General features: G+C 35.7%; 1 protein-coding gene across 6 annotated transcripts in view; it reads left to right on the top strand.

Moving 5' to 3' along the window:
• The window catches only part of NALCN (sodium leak channel, non-selective), a 342682-nt gene that overhangs the window by 153901 nt on the left and 164103 nt on the right, over window positions 1–24678 (top strand). For all 6 annotated transcript variants that reach the window (XM_021929744.2, XM_003914045.4, XM_009192178.4 and 3 more), the window contains 2 exons: window positions 14975–15142; window positions 24420–24611. In XM_021929744.2, the coding sequence (XP_021785436.1) occupies window positions 14975–15142; window positions 24420–24611 (360 nt within the window). The remainder of the gene's footprint in view (window positions 1–14974; window positions 15143–24419; window positions 24612–24678) is intronic.

Raw genomic sequence — 24678 nt, 5'->3', positions numbered from 1 at the left:
TGCACCAAGTGCTTTAAAAGAATTCATTGTCTCATTTAATTCTCAAAATAGTTATAATAACAGCAATTCAAGTTTGTAGACTATAATGATGCAGTATTTAAGGCAATAGCATTATGTAATATTTTGAAAAGTTTATTTTTAAAATAGATCACAACAGGTCATGAGCTTTTAAAGAAGTAATTTTTTAAGTTCCTACATATTCCAGAATAAATTATTTAGAAAATCCAAAATAAATCACTTTACCCATTAGGAGCCAACTCACAGTCTAAAAATCACCCTTTAAGAATAAATTAAGCTGCTTAGCTTCTGTTGAGAAGCTGGGGACTTGTTTTGTTACTTTGGATTAATTAACCTAAATTTAGAATTAGGTAAGAAACAGGAAAAAGTTTACATCTTTTCTAGCCTATGATAAATTGAAAAAGGTAAAGTTTATTTTCCTCTGTAAGAATTTTAACTTTTCATTTTGGTCTAAGAGAATATATTATTATCGCACATAAAATCATATTGTATAATGAACATAATTACATTTTAAAATATATATTCTTGTTTTCTTAAGAAATAATAAAATATGAGCAATATTTTTCTTATTGTTATATATGAATGTATTTGTATCCATTAGGCTGTACATTTAACAAAATTTATCAGCACAGCACAGGAGATTAACAACTTTAACAAAATTCTTCTTTTGAGAAACTCACAAACAGATGGGAGATATACAACAAGCAAGCAAACGGTCCTACAGAGGCCCAAAGTTAGCTCTTTGTCACCTCCTAGCATTATCCCCAGCTATGTTCTCTGATTTCCTCTAGACCTATCTGAATGGGGAGCTCAGCCCTCTTCCACCTCCTGGTGTTAAGTTTTAATGAGTACGGTCATGTTTTCTAATGAACCCAAAGGGGAGAAGGAGGTCCCAGGACTCTGTGCTACATACTCCACAGTAAATTAACTAAAACTCCTCTTTCTCTCAACTCTGTCTGTCCCTCCTACCCAGCCTACTCCCACATCTCCCCAACTTGTCATCAGCCAGGCAGGCTCTTCCCCTGCTACTCATGCACAGCAATTCCACTCCACCCCCAGACTTGCATCTTCACTTGCTCTTTGTTGAGCTAAACAAAGAAGTCTGCTATTAAGAGGATCTAGATTCATCAGAAAAGAAAGTATCATCTATTACTTAAGCCCTCTTAGTCCCTCAGAGGAAATATTTCTTTTAAATACATTCAGAGTTTCTCTGCAAAGATTTCACAGGGATATAAAATTCTTTATCTCGTTTTAATGATAAAGACAGAGAACAGAGAGGAAGAAGGGCCTAGTATCCTTTCTTACATGGCAGTTGTGCTTGGTGATGGAGAATCAGAGGTAAATAAAGTAAATAAGGCATGGTCATGGATGTGTGACTCTAGGGACCTCTTTCTACTCTTAGGAGCTATAGTTCTGTGAGAATCTAAAGAGATTATCGGGTATAATCTTGAGTGAAGTTTATACCTAAAATTTGTAGCAGTAACATGATTTATCAAAGAAATTTTAGTGAATCTAGAAGAAGAAATTAAGAACAATTTCCAAGTCAGTGTTTATCTCAACACATCATATCCATATGAGCAGTTTCAGTTATTAAATCCATGTTTCCAGTAGATCTAAAAATCATTCTCTATTGTGGTAGAGAACAAAATTATGTATTAAGTTGTCTTGTTGGAGGGAATGAGTCATAATCTGCCAAGATGCTAGTTCGTTAAGAGAAGTTACAGCTTGAGAGAATGTTGTTTCTAAAACAGATTATTGATGAAGCAAAAGGTGCTGAGACTAAATTAATTTTCCATAAATAAGATTTGGGCAGGATTATACCTATTTATGTCAGACACCTATGATGTCAGAAGCAACCATTAGCCTTTGCATATTAATGTGATTATTTTGCAGGATTCTTTTTCTATAGTTATTTATTTTTCCTTCTTTTTGAAATTTCTATCCTTTGAAAATATGTGACTTTCTTTTACTTCCTTCTTAATTAGAAAGTATTTCATAAATTCAACCCATAGAGAAAATATTATAACCAATATTTGTGGGTCCATCACCCAGATTTTTAAAAAATTAATAGTTTTTCATGTTTGGATCAGGTTTTTCATTCAGAAATAAAATGTCATTAGTAGAGTAGAAGCTCCCTGTGTACTACTTCTTGATCTCCTCCTTCTCCCTAATCTACAGAGAACTATATTCATCATATCAATGCATGTTTTATAATAGTATGAAGTATTAAGATACCGCTTTTCTCTTTCACTCACCATTATATTTGGGAAATTGATTCATGTCAATTTAAGCATGCATTTATTTGTTCTGCATATAAGGGCAATGGGTATTTCAATTGCTTCCAACTTTTTGCTGTTGAAAACAATGCCTCAGTAAACATTCTCATTTGAGTTTCTGTGCACATTTGGGAGAGTTCTTTCTAAACATATCCCTAGACTTAAAATTGTGAATTTGTTAGATATGCTCACTTTCAACTTTGCTAAATATTGCTAAATTGAACTTCAAAATGCTTGTGTCAATTTACATTCCTACCAGGATATATGAGCAGCTCTACTTCATGCTACATTTTTATGTTCAGGATTTTTAATTTTCTTATAATTTAATATAATCATTATAGTCTTAATATACATTTTCTTGGTTACTACAGAGATTTGACCTTTTTTTCATATTCTGTCAGTCCTGAGTTTCATCTTCTATAATTTTACCTGTTTAATCTGTACCATAATTGATTTTTCAGTTATCTAGTAATAGCAGTGCAGACATCTCCCAGCATTCAGCTTGTCTTTTAACTTTTATTTGCTGTCTTTTCTTCAATAGAAGTTATTAATTTTAACACTGCAAGATATAGTCATCTTTAATTTTTTGTTCAGTGCTTTTTGTGTCTTATCTATACCACAGTTACGAAAGACATTCTCTTATAGTAAAGGCTAGAGTTTTCAAGTTGTGCTTTTTCAATATTAGACTCCAATACATTTGGAATAAGATAAGGACTTGAATTTTTTCCCATATATAAACAATTGTCCTTCAAAGATTCATTGAAAATTCATTCTTTCCTCACTCCTGTAGTGCCATTTCTGTCTTATATCAGGTTTACACATGTGCACGATTGTATTTCTGGACACCTCAGTCTGTGTCTATACATCAAAGCTTTAGTTGATAAGATGTTGTCATATGTGCTATCCTTTATAATAAACCTTGAGATATATTAGGGCAAGCTCACTGATGTTGATATTCTTCTTCAGATTTGTTTTATCTGTTCTTGGCCTTGCTATTCTTGCTCTACATTACGAAAATTTAATTCACTTTACTAATGAGATTTTAATTGATGTTAAGAACATCTCTATTCAAGTATTCTAACCTTCCTTAGCATTTTCCAATAATGCTTCATAATTTTCTCCAAAGGTCTTCCACATTTTTTTGTCAGATTCATGCCTACATATCCTACAGTTTCTTTTATGAATGAAATAATTTCAATTAAATTTTTATTGATGTAGGAATAATATTAATTTTTTTTATATTGACCTCATTCATAGCCAGCAACTTTACTACAATTTGTTGTTTGTGATCATCTATAGACTTGACTGGAATTTCTATGTAGATAATTATATCTTCTGAAATTAAGGTTTTGTCTTTCCATGTCTAATTATTATATCTCTGATATTTTTCTTCTTTTGTTGTCCTGGTGTGGGTCTCTAATAAAATGTTGAATAGTGGCAATGATAGTGGACATGCTGGGTGTTTTTCTATATTTTCATATGAATGCTTATGATCTCATCATTAATGTTGTTTGTAGGTTTTTATAGATGCCTTTCATCGTGTTAATAAACTCACTTCTATTTCTAGGTTGCTAAGAGTGTTTCTCATGATGAATTGAGTATTCAATCTTCTTCTACGTATATTGAGCTGACTATACAGACTTTCCTTTTTAATTTCTTAGTGCAGTATATTAGAATAATAGATATTTTGATACTGAAACTATTTTAGATTCCTGGGACACTTGATTTTGTAGCACTACTTTTAATAAACAAATCCAATATGCTGACATTGTATTACCAATTTTCAATCATAAGGATAGTAGTTCTATGATTTTATTTTATTTTACATTGCTAGTGTGATTATGTTAGGGAAGTTACACTTCCTTTCACAAATGAAATAAACGTATTTTTCTCTTTTTCTCTTCTGTGAATAAAGTCCCTCTGGAATGCCATGTAGGCCCATTGTTTGCAGTGGAATCCCTGGTGGAGAAAGGGAGAAGAGAGACCTTGATTAATGACTTATTTTATGGTTTGATTATTACGGTTTATCAGTTTGATGGTTTATTGCTTGCTATTTATAGAGATATTAATTTTAACTAATATCTCACATTTCCACAGTTTTCTCTCAGGATTTTTATAATCTCTATTGAAACTGAAGGTATAATCCTTTTTGCTGCCAGTATTGTTTATTTATAACTTTCCTTTTTGTATAAGTAAATGACTTCTGATGCTAACTACCTGGATTTTAGACCAAACTTTATAACACAGGGCACAGTCCTCTACAAGATTACCCTTACTTGAGATGCCAACTGTAAGCTCAGGGGGTTCCAGGGCCTCCCTGACATATGACATATGATATGGCTAATGTGGTTGATATGACATATGACATATCGTATGACATATCAACAGGCTATAAACTCGGGGGTTTCCACTAGCCTTCTCAAGTTTGATAATTTGCTAGAATGACTCATAGAAATCAGGAAAGTGCTATACTTCTGATTACATTTTTATTAAAGCAAAAAGGATACAAATCAGAGCCAGGGGGAGCATCAGGAAAACAGCTAATGCATGTGGGGCTTAATACCTAGGTAATGCGTTTGTAGGTGCAGCAAACCACCATGGCACACATTTACCTATATAACAAACCTGCATATCCTGCCCATGTATCCCGGAATGTTACATTTAATTGAATTGAATTTAAAAATAAAATAAAATAATAAAAACAACTAAATGATTGTGAAAAAAAAGTTTGACAAAATTAATTTTATTGAGAGTAAATTCATATATTGAATTTTAGAATTTTGTTTTCTTTTTCATAAGATTTATTTAAAATCTTCGCATGCTGCCTCATTTGACTTGGGAGATTTTCTTATTTCTCTCTCCCTCCCTCTGTGATCACTTCTACTTTCTTAGGGATATTACAGTTGCCTTAACCTTGAACCCACCATCCAGAGCCAGATTTTTAAGTGTCATTTGCAGATTGCTGGCCCCTTGATATGGGTGATATCACAGTTCTTGTCACTAGTCCATAGTCCATAAAAGATCTTGTTCTGATTTTTCAGATAAGCTGATTATTTCTCCTCCTGTGTCTGGAGGCCTGCAGCTTCCTATAAGGTCTTAGCCTTGGGTAGTTGCTCTCACTGTGCTTTCCTTAGCAAGGAAACCCATCCTAGTCCCTGTCTTTATGCTACAAAGGTTCGCGTCTTTACCTTATGTAAGGTGCCTTAGTCTCCTGACCCTATAGGAAACATTTGGGTCCAACATTGCCTGATTCTTGACCTAGCATATATTTCTGTTGCATTTCTGGTCAACAAAGAAGTTAACTTCATTTAGAATTCCTTCCTGCCTCTTTGGTTTCCTGTTCTTTTCCTTTGATCACAGTGTGTTTGAAACAGAAGGGGTTTCATAAATCATGAATTCATTTTGCTATCTTGCAGGGAGTCCTCTTTTCTAGAAAAGTGATTTCTGCATTCCTCTGAAGACGTTTGGTTTTATGATATTTGTTAAAATGAAGAGTCATTTATTTTGGCCCCAACAAAATCTGACACCCACGTTTGAGTTCATTAATCACAAAAAAATGACCAAATTAAGAAAATAATCAATCTTTCCATAGCAGCAGTCTTTGACATTATTGTTGAGTTTAATTTCATTTTCTGGGAAACTTCAAGTAAATAGGTTTCTTCTGACAATTACTTTTTGTGTGTGTTTCTAAAAGATTTGGACATTATCTTGTTAGGTAAAAAAATAATACAATAATGACAATCTGGACTACTCAACCATCCATCTCAAAGTTTGCTCTTTCTAACATACTGATATACACTATAAGCTAAGAGTGGGTGATTGATAGACAGCTCCAGACTGATACAGGTAATCAGCAATCACTTTTTGGTGTTATTGAATCTGAATTTCATGTAAAAGAATGGGATTGCCTGAACTGATTTTCTTGTGAGCTTTGTCCTGTAACCTTCCTTTGTGATAAATATGCATTCTTTTCTCATGATATCCATTATGTTTCTTTGAAATTAGAAAACAGAGACTGCAACACAAATATTAGATAACATATTTCAAGTATCTTTCCACGTGTGGGCAATGTCTATCTCTACTATTTTATCTCACAGGCCTGTGTTTATGAGATTAAACTCTGCCGTTGTTACCGATAGAGGGTCTTGACTGCAAGTTGTCCAGGTTCTTGACGTTTTGAATAAAGAACTGGACAAAACGCACAGAAAAGCAAGGAAAGAGTGAAACAAGGAAAGCGAGATTTATTGAAAGTGAAAGTACACTTCACAGTGTGGGAGTGAGCCCAAGCAGCGCTCAAGGGCCCCAGATACAGAATCTTCTTAGGTCCAAATACCCCCTAGAGGTTTCCCATTGGCCACCCCATGTAAATGTTCACCCCATGTAAATGAAGTGGTGGCACCCAATCAGAGGCTGAGGTTAAGTTACGAAGTTACATTCCTATGCAAGTGTCTGGTTGGGAAAAGCAACCAATCAGAGGTACTTTCAATTATCCATCTGCCGCACAGAAAAGGTAGGGGCTTGCAAAGGGAGTAGCCCCTGGTCCTTTTGTTACTCAGGCATGGAAAGTTAGGGTTTTTCTTTCAGTTTAGTTCTAGGAAGTCAGTGTGAAATGGCCTTAGGTTCCCTGCCTCCAGACCCTATTCCCCTGTCTCATTATGGCGACATCAAACCAGGTATATTGGTTGAGCATGCATTCTCAACAGGGTGTAAAATCACCTCTGAAGGGGTGCAAATATGTTCTTAGTTGGTGGGGGGAGGGGTAGAAAATTCTAACTCTTTTATAATGCAGATTGCTATGTAGACCAAACAACCAAAGTAGAGTATGTAAACAGATATATAATACATTAGAGGTATCAAAACTCCATGAGGTGGTGATTGAGAACAAAATCTCTAAAAGACCTCTTAGAAGAGGTGATTAAATAAAAAAGATTGAGAAACACTGCTTTAGGGTATTTGTAAGAAGAAATAAATATTTCTCTTCTTTCCTATGCATTGTTTCTAAGTTTTCTTAAAGTAATGCAAAAAAAAAAAAAAAAAAAGAAGAAGAAGAAAAGTTTATTATACTCTTACAAATTTTGTCTCAACTCTTAAAAAGTTAAGTTTTAACTTGTAGGTACTCGTAAAGGTGGAATGCACCGCAGAATATGAAACAGAAGAAAGGTCTCAGTGAGACCTTCTTGGTGCAGGGGCTGCAGACTGAGGAGAGCCAAAGCAGTGGAGGGCTGCCAGGCTCAGAGTGACAAATGGAAGCCAATCTTCCACTTTTCCACAGGCTGCCTGCTGAATGCCTGGGATTTGCAGAAAGCCCTGAGATTGGACACCTGCTCAGGTGACTTTGGTGGGAGCCCTCCAGGCAACTAGGTTCTGCAGAGAGCCCAGTTGCCTTCTCCCTTTCAGATGGCTCCCAGCATGCCCCTGGCAAATTCCACCCTGTCCAACTACCATCAAAGTTGAGTTTACTGCGATAATCTGGAGCTGCACCTTAAGTGGTTACTAGAGCTTGCCTCCACTGCTTCGATTTTGGTTCTTCTGAACTATTATAGTCCTCTGAATTTAAGTCCTATACCAAACCCCATAACCTACACTGAAATAATTAGTGATCATTTAAACTAATTTGATTTTCCTAATCACCTTCTTTAAATCCTGACATAGTTCTTCTCTATGGCAGAATAACCCATACCTTCAAGTAAGGTAGGCATATTTTTATGTGCATTGTTTTTCCATAAAATGTTATCACTTTGGCGTTAATATTTCAGAGCGCTAGAGTGTTGGCTTGTAAAAGTTAACAAATTATGTTCAAAGCAAGGCATTTGATTCCAAGAGAATCTGGAATCAGGAATTCTAGTAGGAAAATCAGTAAGGCTATAGCTATTTAAATACAATCACATAACAGTTTGTTAAATCTTTTAGTGCCTTTTAGTGTCTTTCAAAAGAATATCGTTTTCCCACAAAAGAAAATCATAATGCAAACAGATCCAGCTGCATGTTTTGCTATAAATTATGTTCATTTAAACAGTTCATTCCATCTGTCCTTTTGATAATATATGCAGTTAGTAAAGTGATTAATTGTATGTATACATAATTAGGCAATCTATTAGAATATCTTTCAGGCATTTATTAGTGGTGTTCTTAAAAAACACTGTAAAATGGATCACCACTCTTTCTTTCGAATGAAAGTCTCAGCCTGAAAATGCAGGTGAAGGAAGAGATGATGTCATACACGCCTGTTACTGTTTCCTCTGCTAATACAGCAACCAGGTCAGGGATGTGGATGGCACCTTCATGGCACATCAATTTCAGTTTCTCCTGAGATTCCCTAGTATCCATAGGAAAGAGAACAGGTTCAGGTCTTCCCCATATCATTGAGAGGCCAGAACTAAGAAGCCTGTGCTAGAGAGGAAGTACCACTCGCAGGACTCGCAGCAAAGTCTGAGTCCTCTGGTCCCCTGAGGCCACTGCTCAGGGCAGAGAGCATTTCATCTCCTGCAGAGGAACTGGACCTGCCTGCCTGCTGCTTGTGGTCCAGGAGCCATCCACAGAGTCCTGTGGATCTCAATAGGCCAGGAAGGGAACCTCACTAGAGACTGAATTACTCCAGGTGGAGAAGGGGGTCAGTAAATGACTCCACTCGTTTATGGGAAATCCTGTCGCCAAAAAGCCTCCTTCAGATGTTCAGCAAAGGAGCTATGGCTTTTCAGGTTTTTCGCCTCCATAAACTATGGTGCCCTCTACTACCCCTCATTGCCACTGCTTAAGAGAGCGTAAAAGATAAACGACAATTACATCAGAAACATATATCTATGGCGAAGGAAAGAAAAGTTAATTCACACACGAAGGGAGACTCAGAAACTGAGGATGAAACTCAGAGAATCAAGACAAATGTCTAGTATGGGGATTTCCCAAGCAAGTAGAATTGATGGGAGAGAGAATAGTTTGTTGTTGTTGCTGTTGTTGTTGTTGTTGTTGTTGCTGTTGTTATGTCTCAAGAAAAATAAGTGGGGCACAAAATGAAATTTCTGTAACTTCAACTAAAAATGTGCAAAAAATGAGTTTAAAAAGGGCACAGTCCTTGAGGGCTAGTTTTTAATATGGGAGATGAAGTGAGAAAAAACAACTCAAAAAGTGGTAGAGATGTAATAATAAGGGCAAAGTAAAATAGCCTATCCACACCGCTATGAATAATGGGAGTCCCTGAAGGAAAAAGAGAGCAGATAGAAGTTGTCATAAGCAACAGAAGAAAACTTTCCTAAATGAAAAAAAAAAAAAAAAAAAAAAATCTGCAGACTGAAAGAGCTCATTAAATTTTAGTGAGATTAAATGAAAATAGATTCTTACTCATGTCCTGGTGACCTTCCTTGGTTGCAAGCATAAAGAAAAAACCTTGTTCAGCCTCTGAACAGGCATAAGTAACCCGAAAAAGTAAAATAAATTTATTGTGCAATGGATGACTCATCTACAATATTGGAAAGTAGAAGGTAGTGAATCAGTATACATAGACTACTGAGAGAATAGAACGGCAGCTCCAGAATCTGTGCACAGACAACTTGTTCATCTGTCAGTGCTAAAAATGCATTTTATATATAAAAGGACTAAGAGCATACAACCCTTGATATTTATTTAAGAAAACTAAAGTGTACTAATCACAAGATAAGTAAATTGCAATCTCAATGACTACATAGAAGAAGAGAGAATTGATGGGCATTGGATCTCAATAGATAATATTAAATATGTCAAATAGGGATCTTTGAGAAAAAGAGAAATGATAATATTCAAGAAACTAGTAATAAATTTGTAAACTGTTTCAGCAAAACCAGGACTTCAGAAAGGGTGTGATATCAATGGAGAGTGGGATGGTAGAAGTGTGCTGTGATGTTTGCAGATGTGTGGGGTGGAGGGATGAGTGAGCCAGCAATTTAATTTTGAAGCAATAAGAAAAAAGTGTAGGTTTGATGTCTAACCATTGAGAACTAAACCAGGGGATTAGAAAAACCAAGTCGAGTGCCCAAATTAATGAAGGGGGAAAGAAATTAGCAAATAGTTGACCAAGTTACAAAAAAGACAAGGTAAAGTTAAAAATGAAATAGCAATGACACAAAATAAACAGGAAGCGTAAGACCAAGTATAACTTTGGTACATTCTGTTTGAGTAGGTTGAATTTTCCTATCAAAACCCTAGAAAATCTGGGTATGTTTAAACACAAAATAAAATTGTACACTGCCTATAGGAAGCATGTACAAAGTGGCCCTGAAAGGTAGCTAAAAATTGTTTCCACAAAACACCTAAAATATTAAAGCATTTTAAATGTTCAGCAGAGTGTGCAAAAAATTAAAGAAAATTCTTGAGGCCAAAAATTAAATGTGACATGAGTCCAGAATACCAGATAGGCCCCAAGGCAGTGGCTGCCCTGAGGGCATTTGCATATCCTTGTGACCAGAACTTGCAGTTTTCGGGAGTGTGTCCAGGACAGAAGAGACTAGAGGCCTGTGCAAACTAAAGAGGCAGAAGAGAGGGCCCACATAACCTCAGGAAGCAAAAATCCCATCCCTGAGAGGGAAAGGATGAGGGAACCATCAGTGTGAACCTTGACCCCTGGAAGATCAAAAATGTTATCTCTGGCCAGGCATGGTGGCTCACGCCTGTAATCACAGCACTTTGGGAGGCCGAGGCGGGTGGATCACTTGAGGTCAGGAGTTCAAGACCAACCTGACCAACACGGTGAAACCCTATCTCTACTAAATATACAAAAATTAGCCGAGTGTGGTGGCATCTGCCTGTAATTCCAGCTACTCGGGAGGCTGAAGCAGGAGAATCACTTGAACCTGGGAGGCAGAGGCTGCAGTGAGCTAAGATTGATCACACCACTGCACTCCAGCCTGGGTGACAGAGTGAGACTCTGTCTCAAAAAAGAAAAAAATAGTTATGTTATCTCCACTGAATTATGTAAGACAGGCTGCCCACTCATGGGGTTGGAACTCAAAATCCCATTATGTCCAGAACCTAGAAACAGCAGCCAAAAGTTGATTTAAGGGGGACCCAGATTTCTTTTTTTTTTTTTTTTTTTTGAGATGGAGTCTCGCTCTGTCGCCCAGGCTGGAGTGCAGTGGCCGGATCTCAGCTCACTGCAAGCTCCGCCTCCCGGGTCTACGCCATTCTCCTGCCTCAGCCTCCTGAGTAGCTGGGACTACAGGCGCCCACCACCTCGCCTGGCTAGTTTTTTGTATTTTTGTTTTAGTAGAGACGGGGTTTCACCGTGTTAGCCAGGATGGTCTCGATCTCCTGACCTCATGATTCGCCCATCTCGGCCTCCCAAAGTGCTGGGATTACAGGCTTGAGCCACCACGCCCGGCCGGGAGCCCAGATTTCTAAGATGACCCAGGTTCCCTGGAAGAACCAATTCTTTCTGGAAAAATATGTACTCTAAATGCAGATCTTGAAAATCTAGAGACAATTAATGACTTCCTGGCAAAACACAAACTGCCAAATTGATGGATAAGAAACCTGATCTGAGCAGCAGTGGAAAGCTTCGCTCCACCATCACGAAAAGGACTGTGCCCATGTGGGTTTCCTGGTGCTTTCTGTCTGCTTTTAAAGGTGTGCTAATTCTTATTTTATTTCAGAGATTATCATACGAAAGATAGAAAACTGTACAGTACAGATGATAAAGCTAGCATAATCTTAGCCAAAACCTGATAATGATATACAAGTAAAATTATAGGCCAATTTCACATACAACAGTAACTGTGAAAATTATAAATAAAATACATTACCCAATAAAATCCAACTTGTTAGCGTTATCATCTAGAGTTTTTTTCCAAAAATAAATAAATGGTTAACATCAGGAACTCTTGTGGTATATTTCATTGCCTCAGTGAATTGAAAGTTAAATCCTTTGAAGGAGAATAGGAAGAAAAGGAAAGTCTTTAAACATGGTAAAAATTAATCACCAAGACTCATTTCAACCACTGTATATGAACGCTGAAGAAACTTTCATTGAAAACAAGGAGCAAGTTATGGATTCCTATTATTACCATTTTGTATTTAGTAACCTTTATACAACTGTACCTTTATAACTAATGCATTCATATTATTAACTCCAAAAATAAATCTTAAAAATGAAATAATCTTATTTTCTTTCCAGATGAAATGTGCATATTTCTATAAAACTCATGAGACTTTATGAAAAATATTAGAATAGAAGAATCTAGTAAAGTGGGTATAGAAGGTCAATATAGAGAAATCAATAGCTTTTCTTCCCACTGGAACTAACTAGGTAGAAATAGTAAAAAAGATAGATAGATAGATAGATAGATAGATAGATAGATAGATAGATAGATAGATAGATAGAATATTTATATGGAAAAAATTTATTAAAGAATATAAAATATAGTTCAAATAAATAGGAAAAGTGTATTCCTGGATATGAAAGCTAGTATTAATCTTCTTAAAGTTCTATTTTGTATGTAAAAGATAAAGAAAAAAATCATAAAGTTGTAGACATATGTGAATATGTAAATTTTATGTTTGTGCACTAACAATATCAAAGTTAGAAACCAGACTGTTGGCTGGGGAAAAAATGTTTGCAGTGTATATAGCGAATAACACCATACAATAGTGTCAAGGTTATGAACAGTAATATTTAATTACTTTAAAAAGAAATTAAAGGGATTAATAAACATGTAAACAGATGAGCAACAATAAGTTTGATTACACTGATACTGGCATGGATTTGAGACAAGAAAACTTTCCTGTATTGTGAAAGGGCAAATAATTTATAATATTTTGAAAGTAATCACTTTAATATTTTCTAAATTTAAAACACACAAATCTGTCTTTGCCCCAGTAATACCAACTTTGGAAATATATTAATAGATATGAAAGCCTTAATACATACTGGTATTGAGGGAGGATGCTTAGTGCAACCTTTTTATTGAAGTAGCAAAGTGCTTAACCACCTTTCCTGATGATTCCTGCAAATACCACCCATCAATGAATTAGTAGAGAAAATGTTGAGTTATATAAACGTTGAACACTATGGGAAATTATACAGCTGATAATTAAAACTTAGGACCTATATCCCTTAATCTGGAGGAACATCCACGATTGTTAGTGAGTCAGAAAAGCAAGTTGCAGAGTGACATATACTCTTCTTGCATACCCAGATCTTTATCATTCACAGTTCACATAACTTTAGGTAATACCAGGAATGCCTATTTTTCTTTAGAATTTTTTTTCATTCCAGAGTAAATACCTGTCACCTTATTTTTAACAACTTCATAGAACTGTATATAATATTTATACAGAATAATTGTATAGAAAGTATGAACTTGAGAGAGACAATGACATCTTTAAAATTAGAAATAGTGCTTTCATAAATTGTAACACTTGTTTTTACATCTCATGTAAAGACATGTAATTGCAAGCCTGTTTATGTGATTACATATGTGTACATGAAGATGCAGATGATCAAGGAAAGAATATACATGACATGAACATGAAATACCTGAGAAACGTGGGCAAGGGAGTTCATCCACGTGTTTTATGGACTTAAGATCATTTCAAATTTAAAATATATTACCTTTTTATATTTTTGAGGAGGGAAATGGCAATTAAAATTAAAAAGCAACTAGAATCTACAGAAATGGTAGATTTGAGAAGTGATGCTAATTTCCTCTTCACATCTAAATTAACTATCTACAGTGCCTTTAATGTTTCATTTCTTAAAACACTATTATTAAAACTGCATTTTCCCTGCATGTTCCATGTGTGAGTGGAAGAAAATCCCTTCTGATACCCCATATTAGCCTAGAAAAAGAGAAGCAAGCTCTGCTGTATTCCTATCTTCAATAAATCATGTAGTGTCTTCTCAGAGGGACCTATTATGACTAATCCCAATAGTCACCCTCATAGTCTTTAATTAGAAGTTAATCTTTTATTGCAAATTTTAATTCCAGTTGCAGTCTCCTTTACAAAATGAAAATTCTTCTTCATAGGACACATAAAGGAAAATAACATGCTGTCTTTATGTGTGTGTTTTATAATATTATTTGGAATAGTGAATTCATAGAATGCATGTGAGAGATTAAAAGATCAAGTAAATGTGTTAATATAGTAATACTGATCATTAATTTTATTGATAATGAAGTAACATATTGATTTATTTGCTAATGCACACGTAGATAAATTGCTTGATATGAAATCCCAATTTCTCTTTTGCCATGTGGCCTAAAGCTTAAAGGAATAAATGATATTTTAACTTTTAAATTTTGGTTTAATTGTGGTTAGAAATATGTAAGTTGTTATTTTATAATATGCCATGTACATTAAAGAAATTTTATCTTTAAAAAATACAACATACAAAAAATTTCAGCCTTTTGTGCATGTAGAAAGTCTTTAAATAATAATGGTTTTAAAATAATATCAAATATAGATAATAAAGAAAGCCACTCACAAACATTCAAAATTGTAACATGTTTTTATAATTGCTTAAGATTGTTTTGGTCTACTGTGTTCTAGTTGGTGTATTTCAAATGCATTTTAAAAGTAAAATGTCATTCTTGACTTTATGGGGCTCCTTAGTGTGTATGATACTGGCAAAAATTCATACACTGACAAATATGTGAAATAATTTAGAATAAATTATAGTTTTGAATTTCAATTTCAATGTTTCTTTGTGTCTCTAGGTGGCTTTTACAGTACTGTTTGATTTGGAAGCACTTCTGAAGATATGGTGTTTGGGATTTACTGGATACATTAGCTCATCTCTCCACAAATTCGAGCTACTACTCGTAATTGGAACTACTCTTCATGTATATCCAGATCTTTATCATTCACAATTCACATACTTTCAGGTAATACAAATAATGCCTATTTGTCTTTAGAAATTTTTTTATTTCCAGAATAAATACCTGTCACATTATTTTAACAACCACATAGAATTATATATAATATTTATATATAATAACTATTATGGTATGAACTTGAGGAGGCACAATGACATCTTAAAAATTAGAAATAGTGCGTTCATAAATTGTAACGGCCAGGCGCGGTGGCTCAAGCCTGTAATCCCAGCACTTTGGGAGGCCGAGACGGGCGGATCACGAGGTCAGGAGATCGAGACCATCCTGGCTAACATGGTGAAACCCCGTCTCTACTAAAAAATACAAAAAACTAGCCGGGTGAGGTGGCGGGCGCCTGTAGTCCCAGCTACTCGGGAAGGCTGAGGCAAGAGAATGGCGTAAACCCGGGAGGTGGAGCTTGCAGTGAGCTGAGATCGGGCCACTGCACTCCAGCCTGGGCTACAGAGCGAGACTCCGTCTCAAAAAAAAAAAAAAAAAAAAAAAAAAAACAAACATAAATTGTAACAATTGCTTTTAAAACTCCTGAAAATTCAAAGGAACAATATAGATATTTTACTTACTTTTCCTAAATTAGCAGTATATAGATACAAATATTTTTGTATATGGATAACATATATCCATATATGCGTATCAAATTTTAAACTACATAAGATGTTGGCACAAACTTTAAATAGTAGGAAACATTAACTTAATCCCAAGTGTTTATCTTCCTTGTCAATAAGCCTAAGTGTTTGCTCAACAATGATTTACAATGAAAATATTAAAGGTTTATAAAACTTACCTTTACAGATTGTTATTAGTCATACAGTATTACTTATAAATGCCTGTTACTTACTTTGTGATGGCACTTATAATTCTTATTTAACTTATAATAATTGGATATCTTTTTAAAATGTGATATATTGAATCACATTGCTTTCTAATTATGCAATAAACAGTAATTATTAGTTACATTCTTTGTTATTATTGAATGTAGCAACGTGCTCACTGTCCTGGTGAATACTTAGTCAAAATGATAAAATATGTGTACATGCTATACTAGTAAAAAAATACCTTAAATATAGTCATTTTCCTGATTCAAACTTGGTCATTTATATAATTTATCATGGAAACACCAGAAAGTGCATTGATTGTTTTCTAAATAGATATTGTTAGATAGTTGGGAACTAAAGTGGCAACAGAATTTTAAAGAAGTGATGTTGAGAAACGGGACTCTAACCCCTTAGGAAAAAGAACATGCATTGCAACTTTATTGATTTTATTTGTTAGTAATACCAAAGTATTATTCTCAGAACAATATTCACTTTAGCTGCCAAATCACTTGTAACTAGACACTTTTAGTACCTGGGGAAAAGGACATGCAAATATAATTCACAAAATGTAAAAAGCAAAACCCTCCACAAACCCAGGCAAAAAGCTGAGCCCTTATAATCACAGCCAAGCATATTGAAACCACAGAGGATTTTCATGGTTCAAGTGCTCACTTCCCTCAGCGTCTGTGGATGTAAATCTCTCCTCATTTGTTGAGTTATATCCTGAAGCTTGATTATCATAAGTGACATGGCTGGGGCAACAGATATATACATTTGAAATTCTTGATACAAAATGTGCTTTCCAAACATTCATGCGATTATAAACTTTTGTGCACTGCTATCTAGATTCACAAAGTTATCATGGCCATTGAGTACCTACTTTAGGGCATCATTGCGCATAATTATAGAGAATATGCTTTATATCAAAACCACAGGATACCTTTTTTACAAAGCTATTAAAGTAACCAAATTAAGAAAATTGGTGTTGCCTATTTCAGCAAAGGTACAGTATAAAATATATTCAGGGTCTTAATATTGCTATAGTCCCTGACATACTATTTTTCAGCAAAAAGTTAGAAAATATCCAAATTTTGTGTGCAAAATATTTATTATAGAATTGTTAATGAGAGAAAAAGTGGAAACTGTTTCAATGACAAACATTTGAGGAATAGCTTAGTAAGTCAAAATGCAAATTTAACCATAAAATTATAATTATGATGAGTTTTTTATAATTTAGAAATATGACTGTTTTATTTAAATGATAAAAAGTATAAATTATATAACTACATATATATTTATTATATGTGTATGTAAAATACCTATAAAATGGAAAAAAATGACTAGAGAGAAATAAACCAACTTATAACAAATTATTAATCGTCTGTAGGTTCCTTGTCATCATGTCTTTTTTTCCTACTAGTCTGTTTTTTACAAAATATCTAAAATTAGCCTGCAAGGCTGTAACCATTTTATAGATAGATAGATAGTCAAATTATAGTGAAGTTTGCAATTTCAGTGCTGTCTTTGATTTTGGATTATACTGTAATTGGTTCTGTTTAATTTATGTTAATGATTAAGTGATTTTCATTTGTATCTCTCTACACATGGCCATGCTTATCTTTTTCTAATGTATTAATAATGAATAAAAATGATCTCAGTTAATGTGTGGCTAAAAAGTAAATCTCTTGAGAAACTTAGGTGTCCCAAGGGTTTTTGCAAATTTGCATGTGGAGAATCCACTGTACCAGACAGAGCGGCTCTTTATATAAAGGCCCACATTGGTCTTCCCTGTTGGTCCTCACACTTCTCATTTCAATCAACCTTTCTTAACTGTGTTGCCAACAAGTCTTTCCTTAGACAATTTCATATTTCTCACATTTAAATGAAGTAATGTTTAGTGCAAAGTGGCTTCCTTTAAAATATTAGTTATCGCCGGGCGCGGTGGCTCAAGCCTGTAATCCCAGCACTTTGGGAGGCCGAGACGGGCGGATCACGAGGTCAGGAGATCGAGACCATCCTGGCGAACACGGTGAAACCCCGTCTCTACTAAAAAAATACAAAAAACTAGCCGGGCGAGGCGGCGGGCGCCTGTAGTCCCAGCTACTCGGGAGGCTGAGGCAGGAGAATGGCGGGAACCCGGGAGGCGGAGCTTGCAGTGAGCTGAGATCTGGCCACTGCACTCCAGCCCGGGTGACAGAGCCAGACTCCGTCTCAAAAAAAAAAAAAAAAAAAAAAAAAAAAAAAAAAAAAAATATTAGTTATCATGTGTCTGTTGGCTGTATGCATGTCTTCTTTTGAGAAATGTCTGTTCATATCCTTTGCCCACTTTTTGATGAGGTTGTTTGTTTTTTTCTTATAAATTTGTTTGAGTTCTTTGTAGGTTCTGGATATTAGCACTTTGTCAGATGAGTAGATTGCAAAAATTTTCTCCCATTCTGTAGGTTGCCTGTTCACTCTGATGGTAGTTTCTTTTGCTGTGCAGAAGCTCTTTAGTTTAATTAGATCCCATTTGTCAATTTTGGCTTTTGTTGCCATTGCTTTTGGTGTTTTAGACATGAAGTCCTTACCCATGCCTATGTCCTGAATGGTATTACCTAGGTATTCTTCTAGGGTTTTTATGGTATTAGGTCTAATATTTAAGTCTCTAATCCATCTTGAATTAATTTTCATATAAGGAGTAAGGAAAGGATCTAGTTTCAGCTTTCTACTTATGGCTAGCATCATCACTGGCCATCAGAGAAATGCAAATCAAAACCACAATGAGATACTATCTCACACCAGTTAGACTGGCAATCATTAAAAAGTCAGGAAACAACAGGTGCTGGAGAGGACGTGGAGAAGTAGGAACACTTTTACACCGTTGGTGGGACTGTAAACTAGTTCAACCATTGTGGAAAACAGTATGGCGATTCCTCAAGGATCTAGAACTAGAAGTACCATATGACCCAGCCATCCCATTACTGGGTATGTACCCAAAGGAATATAAATCATGCTGCTATAAAGACACATGCACACATATGTTTATTGCGGCACTATTCACAATAGCAAAGACTTGGAATCAACCCAAATGTCCATCAGTGACAGACTGGATTAAGAAAATGTGGCACATATACACCATGGAATACTATGCAGCCATAAAAAGGATGAGTTTGTGTCCTTTATAGGGACATAGATGCAGCTGGAAACCATCATTCTTAGCAAGCTATCTCAAGGACAGAAAACCAAACACAGCATGTTCTCACTCATAGGTGGGAATTGAACAATGAGATCACCTGGACTCGGGAAGGGGAACATCACACACCGGGGCCTATTATGGGGAGGGGGGAGCGGGGAGGGATGGCATTGGGAGTTATAGCTGATGTAAATGACGAGTTGATGGGTGCTGACGAGTTGATGGGTGCAGCACACCAACGTGGCACAGGTATACATATGTAACAAACCTGCACTTTGTGCACATGTACCCTAGAACTTAAAGTATAAAATATATATAAGTTATCTGTTAGACTAATTACTGATGTTATTAATGTATTTATTCAAGTGATATTTACTGAGCTTCTACTATGTGTTGGCCACTGTTTCAGATACTGAAGATGGAGCAGTGGGCAAAGCAGAGAGGGTTCCCACTTTATGAAGCTTAAATTCTAAAGGCAAACAGTTAACAAAGAAGTACACAAAGGAATGTGAAGTACAAGTACTGGAAATGTCTTAAGGAAGAAGTGTGCAGGGTAAAAAGAATAGAAATTGTGTAGTGGGGGGCTATTTTAGATTAGTTGTTCATAGAAGCCCTCTCTGAAGAGGTGAGGTTTGAGCAGAGACTCAATGAAGTGAAGGAGCAAACTGTAAGGAGGTCTGAGGCGAAGCATTCCAGATGGAGAGAATCACATTGACCATGTCCTTAGGTGGGTGCATGATTGATGTGGTTCAAGGAATAGCACAAAGGCCACTGTGGCTGGGCTGCAACCAATGCAGGGCAGCATGGCCTATGGGAAGTCATAAGGTCTTACAAAATGCTGTGGTTCTTACATACCTGTATCATCATGATGATGTTGACTGGTGCTTCTTGTGAATTTTCTGTGTGTCAGCCATCTTGTTGAGTGCATTGTCTCATTTGTTTCTCACAACAATCCCTGAGATAAAGACTGTATGTGTAAATTGAGGTCTGAAGAAATCTGTTGACTTGCCCAAGACCACATACCTCGCAAATGATGGAGCTAAAACTTCTTTCCAAGAACCTGAATTTCAGAGTTCATGTTCTTAACTATGCAATTTCTACAGCATCTCACTAAAAATCAACAGAGTGACCTTTAAGAGAAAGACTCAGAAATGTGACCAGGAAAATGTGTTTTGGAGACAACCACAAAATGTTCTGAAGTGCTTATCTTTCAGAGTATGGTTTACTTTGTGTTGTATCTCTAGGAAGACAAAATCAAAAAGCTTCATAGGGTAGATAGAATGGAAAACCTACTGATCGCTGAATAAATGAAAAGGCACAATTAGACTCACTGACAGGGATCTTTCCTTTGTAGGAGTGCAGGTTTAACCCTTTGAAAATGCTGATCAAATCACCAATGTGCAAGTTATATTAAATAGTTCCATTTTTTTCAAGCTAACAAAATATTAATTCATTAAAATTGCACAGATGTGCACAGGCTGTTTTTATTAGAATTTGGGATGGGCTTCAAAATTAGACAATCTTTCAGTTATGATTTTAATACAACTCAGGAAAACTATGGAAATTTGAGCTCTAAGCTGGTAATTGATCCTGTAAACTTGTCTAGATTCAGCTGTTTACAGTTAGGTATCAAATTATTTATGTCTGAGAATAGACAAATCTGATAAAAATGTGAAATCTTTCCAGATTATTATTCTGGATATTAATATGAATATGAACTTTAATAGTTCTTATGATAAAGCTGTTTGCTTATTGTTTGTAAAGATTATCTGAGAGTAATATGCTCTGATTTGGGAATGTATGTTAAGAATTACAGCAGGAAAAATTGGTAGCTTCACCATGTAGTATGATGCTTAATTTGAACAACATAATTTCTTACATATGTTTAAAAATTTCAAATTAGCATGAAGGAAATATGCATTTCACAACTTCAGTCATTTTTTTCAATTGGTTTACTTACATGCCGTAAACCATATCATTTGCATTCTGCGGACAATAGGAATAAGACTGACCATTGATATTTCCTGTTAAATCAAAGTAAATATAGTAAGCGTGGTTTCAGGTATGGCAAAATTCAGAGGCTAATATGGTGTCAGGGGCTCAGTGTGTGTCTTCACCTACCTTCCTTCTGTTGGTGTGTCGGTGACATTCTTAAGCTGGCTTTCTCCATGTGGAGGCAAAGATGGCTCCTAGGAGGGCATAGTTTGTGTGACTCTTATAGCAGTGCCCATTGGGGATTAAAAAAAAATAGAATATTTCTTTTTTTTTTTTTTTTTGGACAGAGTCGCCCTCTGTCACTCAGGCTGGAGTGCAGTGGCCAGATCTCAGCTTACTGCAAGCTCCACGTCCCGGATTCATGCCATTCTCCTGCTTCAGCCTCCCGAGTAGCTGGGACTACAGGCACCCACCACCGTGCCCGGCTAATTTTTTGTATTTTTAGTAGAGACAGGGTTTCACCACTTTAGCCAGGATGGTCTCAATCTCCTGACCTCGTAATCTGCCCACCTCAGCCTCCCAAAGAGCTGGGATTACAGGCGTGAGCCACCACGACCAGCCAAAAACAATAGAATATTTCTTATTAAAGGCATCCAGCAAAAGCCCTAAGGATGACTCAGATGATTGTGAATACTCTGACCGGATTTGGATCATGAGGATTGAGGAGTCCTTCTTGCACCTCTGTACTAAGACTGGGGTAGGAATGATTTGCCAAAGGAAAATCAGGCAGAGTTGAAGAAGCTAGAGGCACTGGAAAGCCAAAAACAAACATATGTTATTTTAGACATGTAAAAATTAAAATTCAATTTCTTTTTTTTTTTTTTTTGTAGACAGAGTCTTGCTCTGTTGCCCAGGCCGGAGTGCGGTGGCGCAATCTCGGCTCACTGCAAGCTCCACCTCCTGGGTTCACGCCATTCTCTTGCCTCAGTCTCCCGAGTAGCTGGGACTACAGGGACCTGCCACCACACCCGGCTAATTTTTTTGTATTTTCAGTAGAGACGGGGTTTCACCATGTTAGACAGGATGGTCTCAATCTTCTGACCTCATAATCTGCCCGCCTCGGCCTCCCAAAGTGCTGGGATTACAGGTGTGAGCCACCGGGCCCGGCCAAATCTAATTTTTAAAAATGCATTTTCTGTTTCTTACAGTATTCCAAATACACTATTCATCTTTCACAAACAACTCAGTCTCTTGTTGACATCAAATAATCTTGGATGATCAAGAATGCAATTTTCCTATGTTAATATCTCTGAATTTGGGAGCTGTTATTATCAGTGATGTGTTATACTTTAACTGGCAGCAGTTTTTTATTTCTTAGAGCTATATACAAAATTGATGACATCTTAAACTCAATGAAAATTTGTATTTTTCACACTATATACTTCAACTTTTAATTATGCACTAATTTATACATACTAATCATATAAATGTGTCCTTAAAAGCTGTGTCTTTGTGTTATACTCACTTTGTAATAGTAGCCATTGAACCTATTTGTCCAACACAAAGTTTGGCATATAGTAATCAAGAAATGTTTGTTAAACAAATGAGTGAATAAATTTGTCAATTAATTACTTATTTTTTTGCAAATGTATGTATACAAAACATCTAAATATATCTATATTTAGATATGTGTGTGTGTGTATGTGTATATATACACAGTCATGCATCACTTAACAGCAGAGATACATTCTGAGAAATGCATTGTTGGGCAATTTTGTTGTCGTGTGATCATAGAGTTTACTTACACAAACCTAGATGTATAGCCTACTATACAAACATATACAAACTATACACACATACAAACCTATATGTATAGCTATATGGTATGGCCTATCGCTCCCAGGCTACAAACGTGTACAGTGTATGACTACATCGAATACTGTAGGCAATTGTCACGCAATGGTAAGTATTTGTGTATCTAAACATAGCTAAATATAGAAAAGGTACAGTCTTATAGGACCACCATCCTATACGTGGCCCATACTTGACTCAAAAGTTATGCGACACATGACTAAAATATATGTAAATATATACAGACACACACATATATAGAGAGAGAAAGAATAGTTAAGTACATATAAAGAAGATCCAAAAATACAAAACGTACATAAGACAGAAGTTTATTTCTCTGCAGCAGTTGGTGAGTATGCGGGGAAAGCAGGTGGCTCTGCCCGCCATGGTCACCCAGCCTGTTGGGTTGGACAAGACCTGTCGTATTCTATGCAAGCCTTCTATTTCTGGTCCAAAGGGGCTACGCTATTTGTTTCCATTTCCAGGCAAGAGGAAGGTATTTTTTAAAGGATTCAGAGAAAGTTTAACTTAATGCACCAAAACTTGTACAAATCATTTCCTCTCATATTCCATAGGTCTGAACCCAGTCCACTGGAGACAGCTAGCTGCGAGGGAGACTGGAACGTGTAGACTATAGCCCCAGGTTAAAATTTGGAGAGTTCTGTTTTTTAAGGAGAAAGGAGAAAATGGATATTGGGGTGATAATCTCAGTAAGAAGTAAAGGTTCTTGACAAAAGTTTGCTTCTTTTTCCATTTCCTTATGATTTTCTCATAATACCTAGGAAAATATTTTGTGAGACGATGAATATAACTAATACAGGTTGAGTATCTGTATCCGAAATGCTTGGGACCAGAAGTGTTTTGGCTTTCGATGTTTGTCAGATTTTGGAACACTTGTATATATGTGCATAATGAGATATCCTGGGAATAAGGATATCTTATCTCTAAACACAAACATTGTTTATGTTTTATAAATACCTCAATTACATTCCCTGAAGGTAGTTGTATACAATATTCTTAATAGTTTTTTACACATGAAACAAAGTTTGTATACATTGAACCATCATAAAGCAGAGGTGTCAGGTGTAGAATTTTTCACTTATGGCCTCATATCAGCACTTGAAAAGTTTCAAATTTTTGAGCATTTTATGTTTTAAATTAGGAATGTTCAACCTGGGTTTCCTTGCATACTTGAACATTAGAAAAATATTAATTTTATTTCAACAATATGTACTAGTGAATATCATTTTGTATAATCATGTAATATGTTAAAACAGTTCATCCATTCATTTGGGATTTATTGAGTTCTTGTTATGTGGCAGGCATTGAGCTAAACCAATGGTTATTCTATTGTTATTTTTAGTCACTAGATGTTCAAATGGAGAGGTATAATTTTCATAAAGCACTATAAAATAATCTTTCAGTATGAACATATTTAAGATTCAGTGTAAATAAATGGTCATGATGTATCAATAAATGTTTGTCTCTCCCTTGATAGGTTCTCCGAGTAGTTCGGCTGATTAAGATTTCACCTGCATTAGAAGACTTCGTGTACAAGATATTCGGTCCTGGAAAAAAGCTTGGGAGTTTGGTTGTATTTACTGCCAGCCTCTTGATTGTTATGTCAGCAATAAGTTTGCAGATGTTCTGCTTTGTCGAAGAACTGGACAGATTTACTACGTTTCCAAGGGTAAGAATTTTTAAAATGCAGTACGTTAAATTCATTGTTCTTATTTTAGTAATAATGATTAACATCA

The sequence above is a fragment of the Papio anubis genome, chromosome 15 (assembly GCF_008728515.1).
Source record: "Papio anubis isolate 15944 chromosome 15, Panubis1.0, whole genome shotgun sequence".
NCBI lineage: Eukaryota > Metazoa > Chordata > Mammalia > Primates > Cercopithecidae > Papio > Papio anubis.
This window is presented reverse-complemented; position numbering and strand designations above follow the sequence as displayed.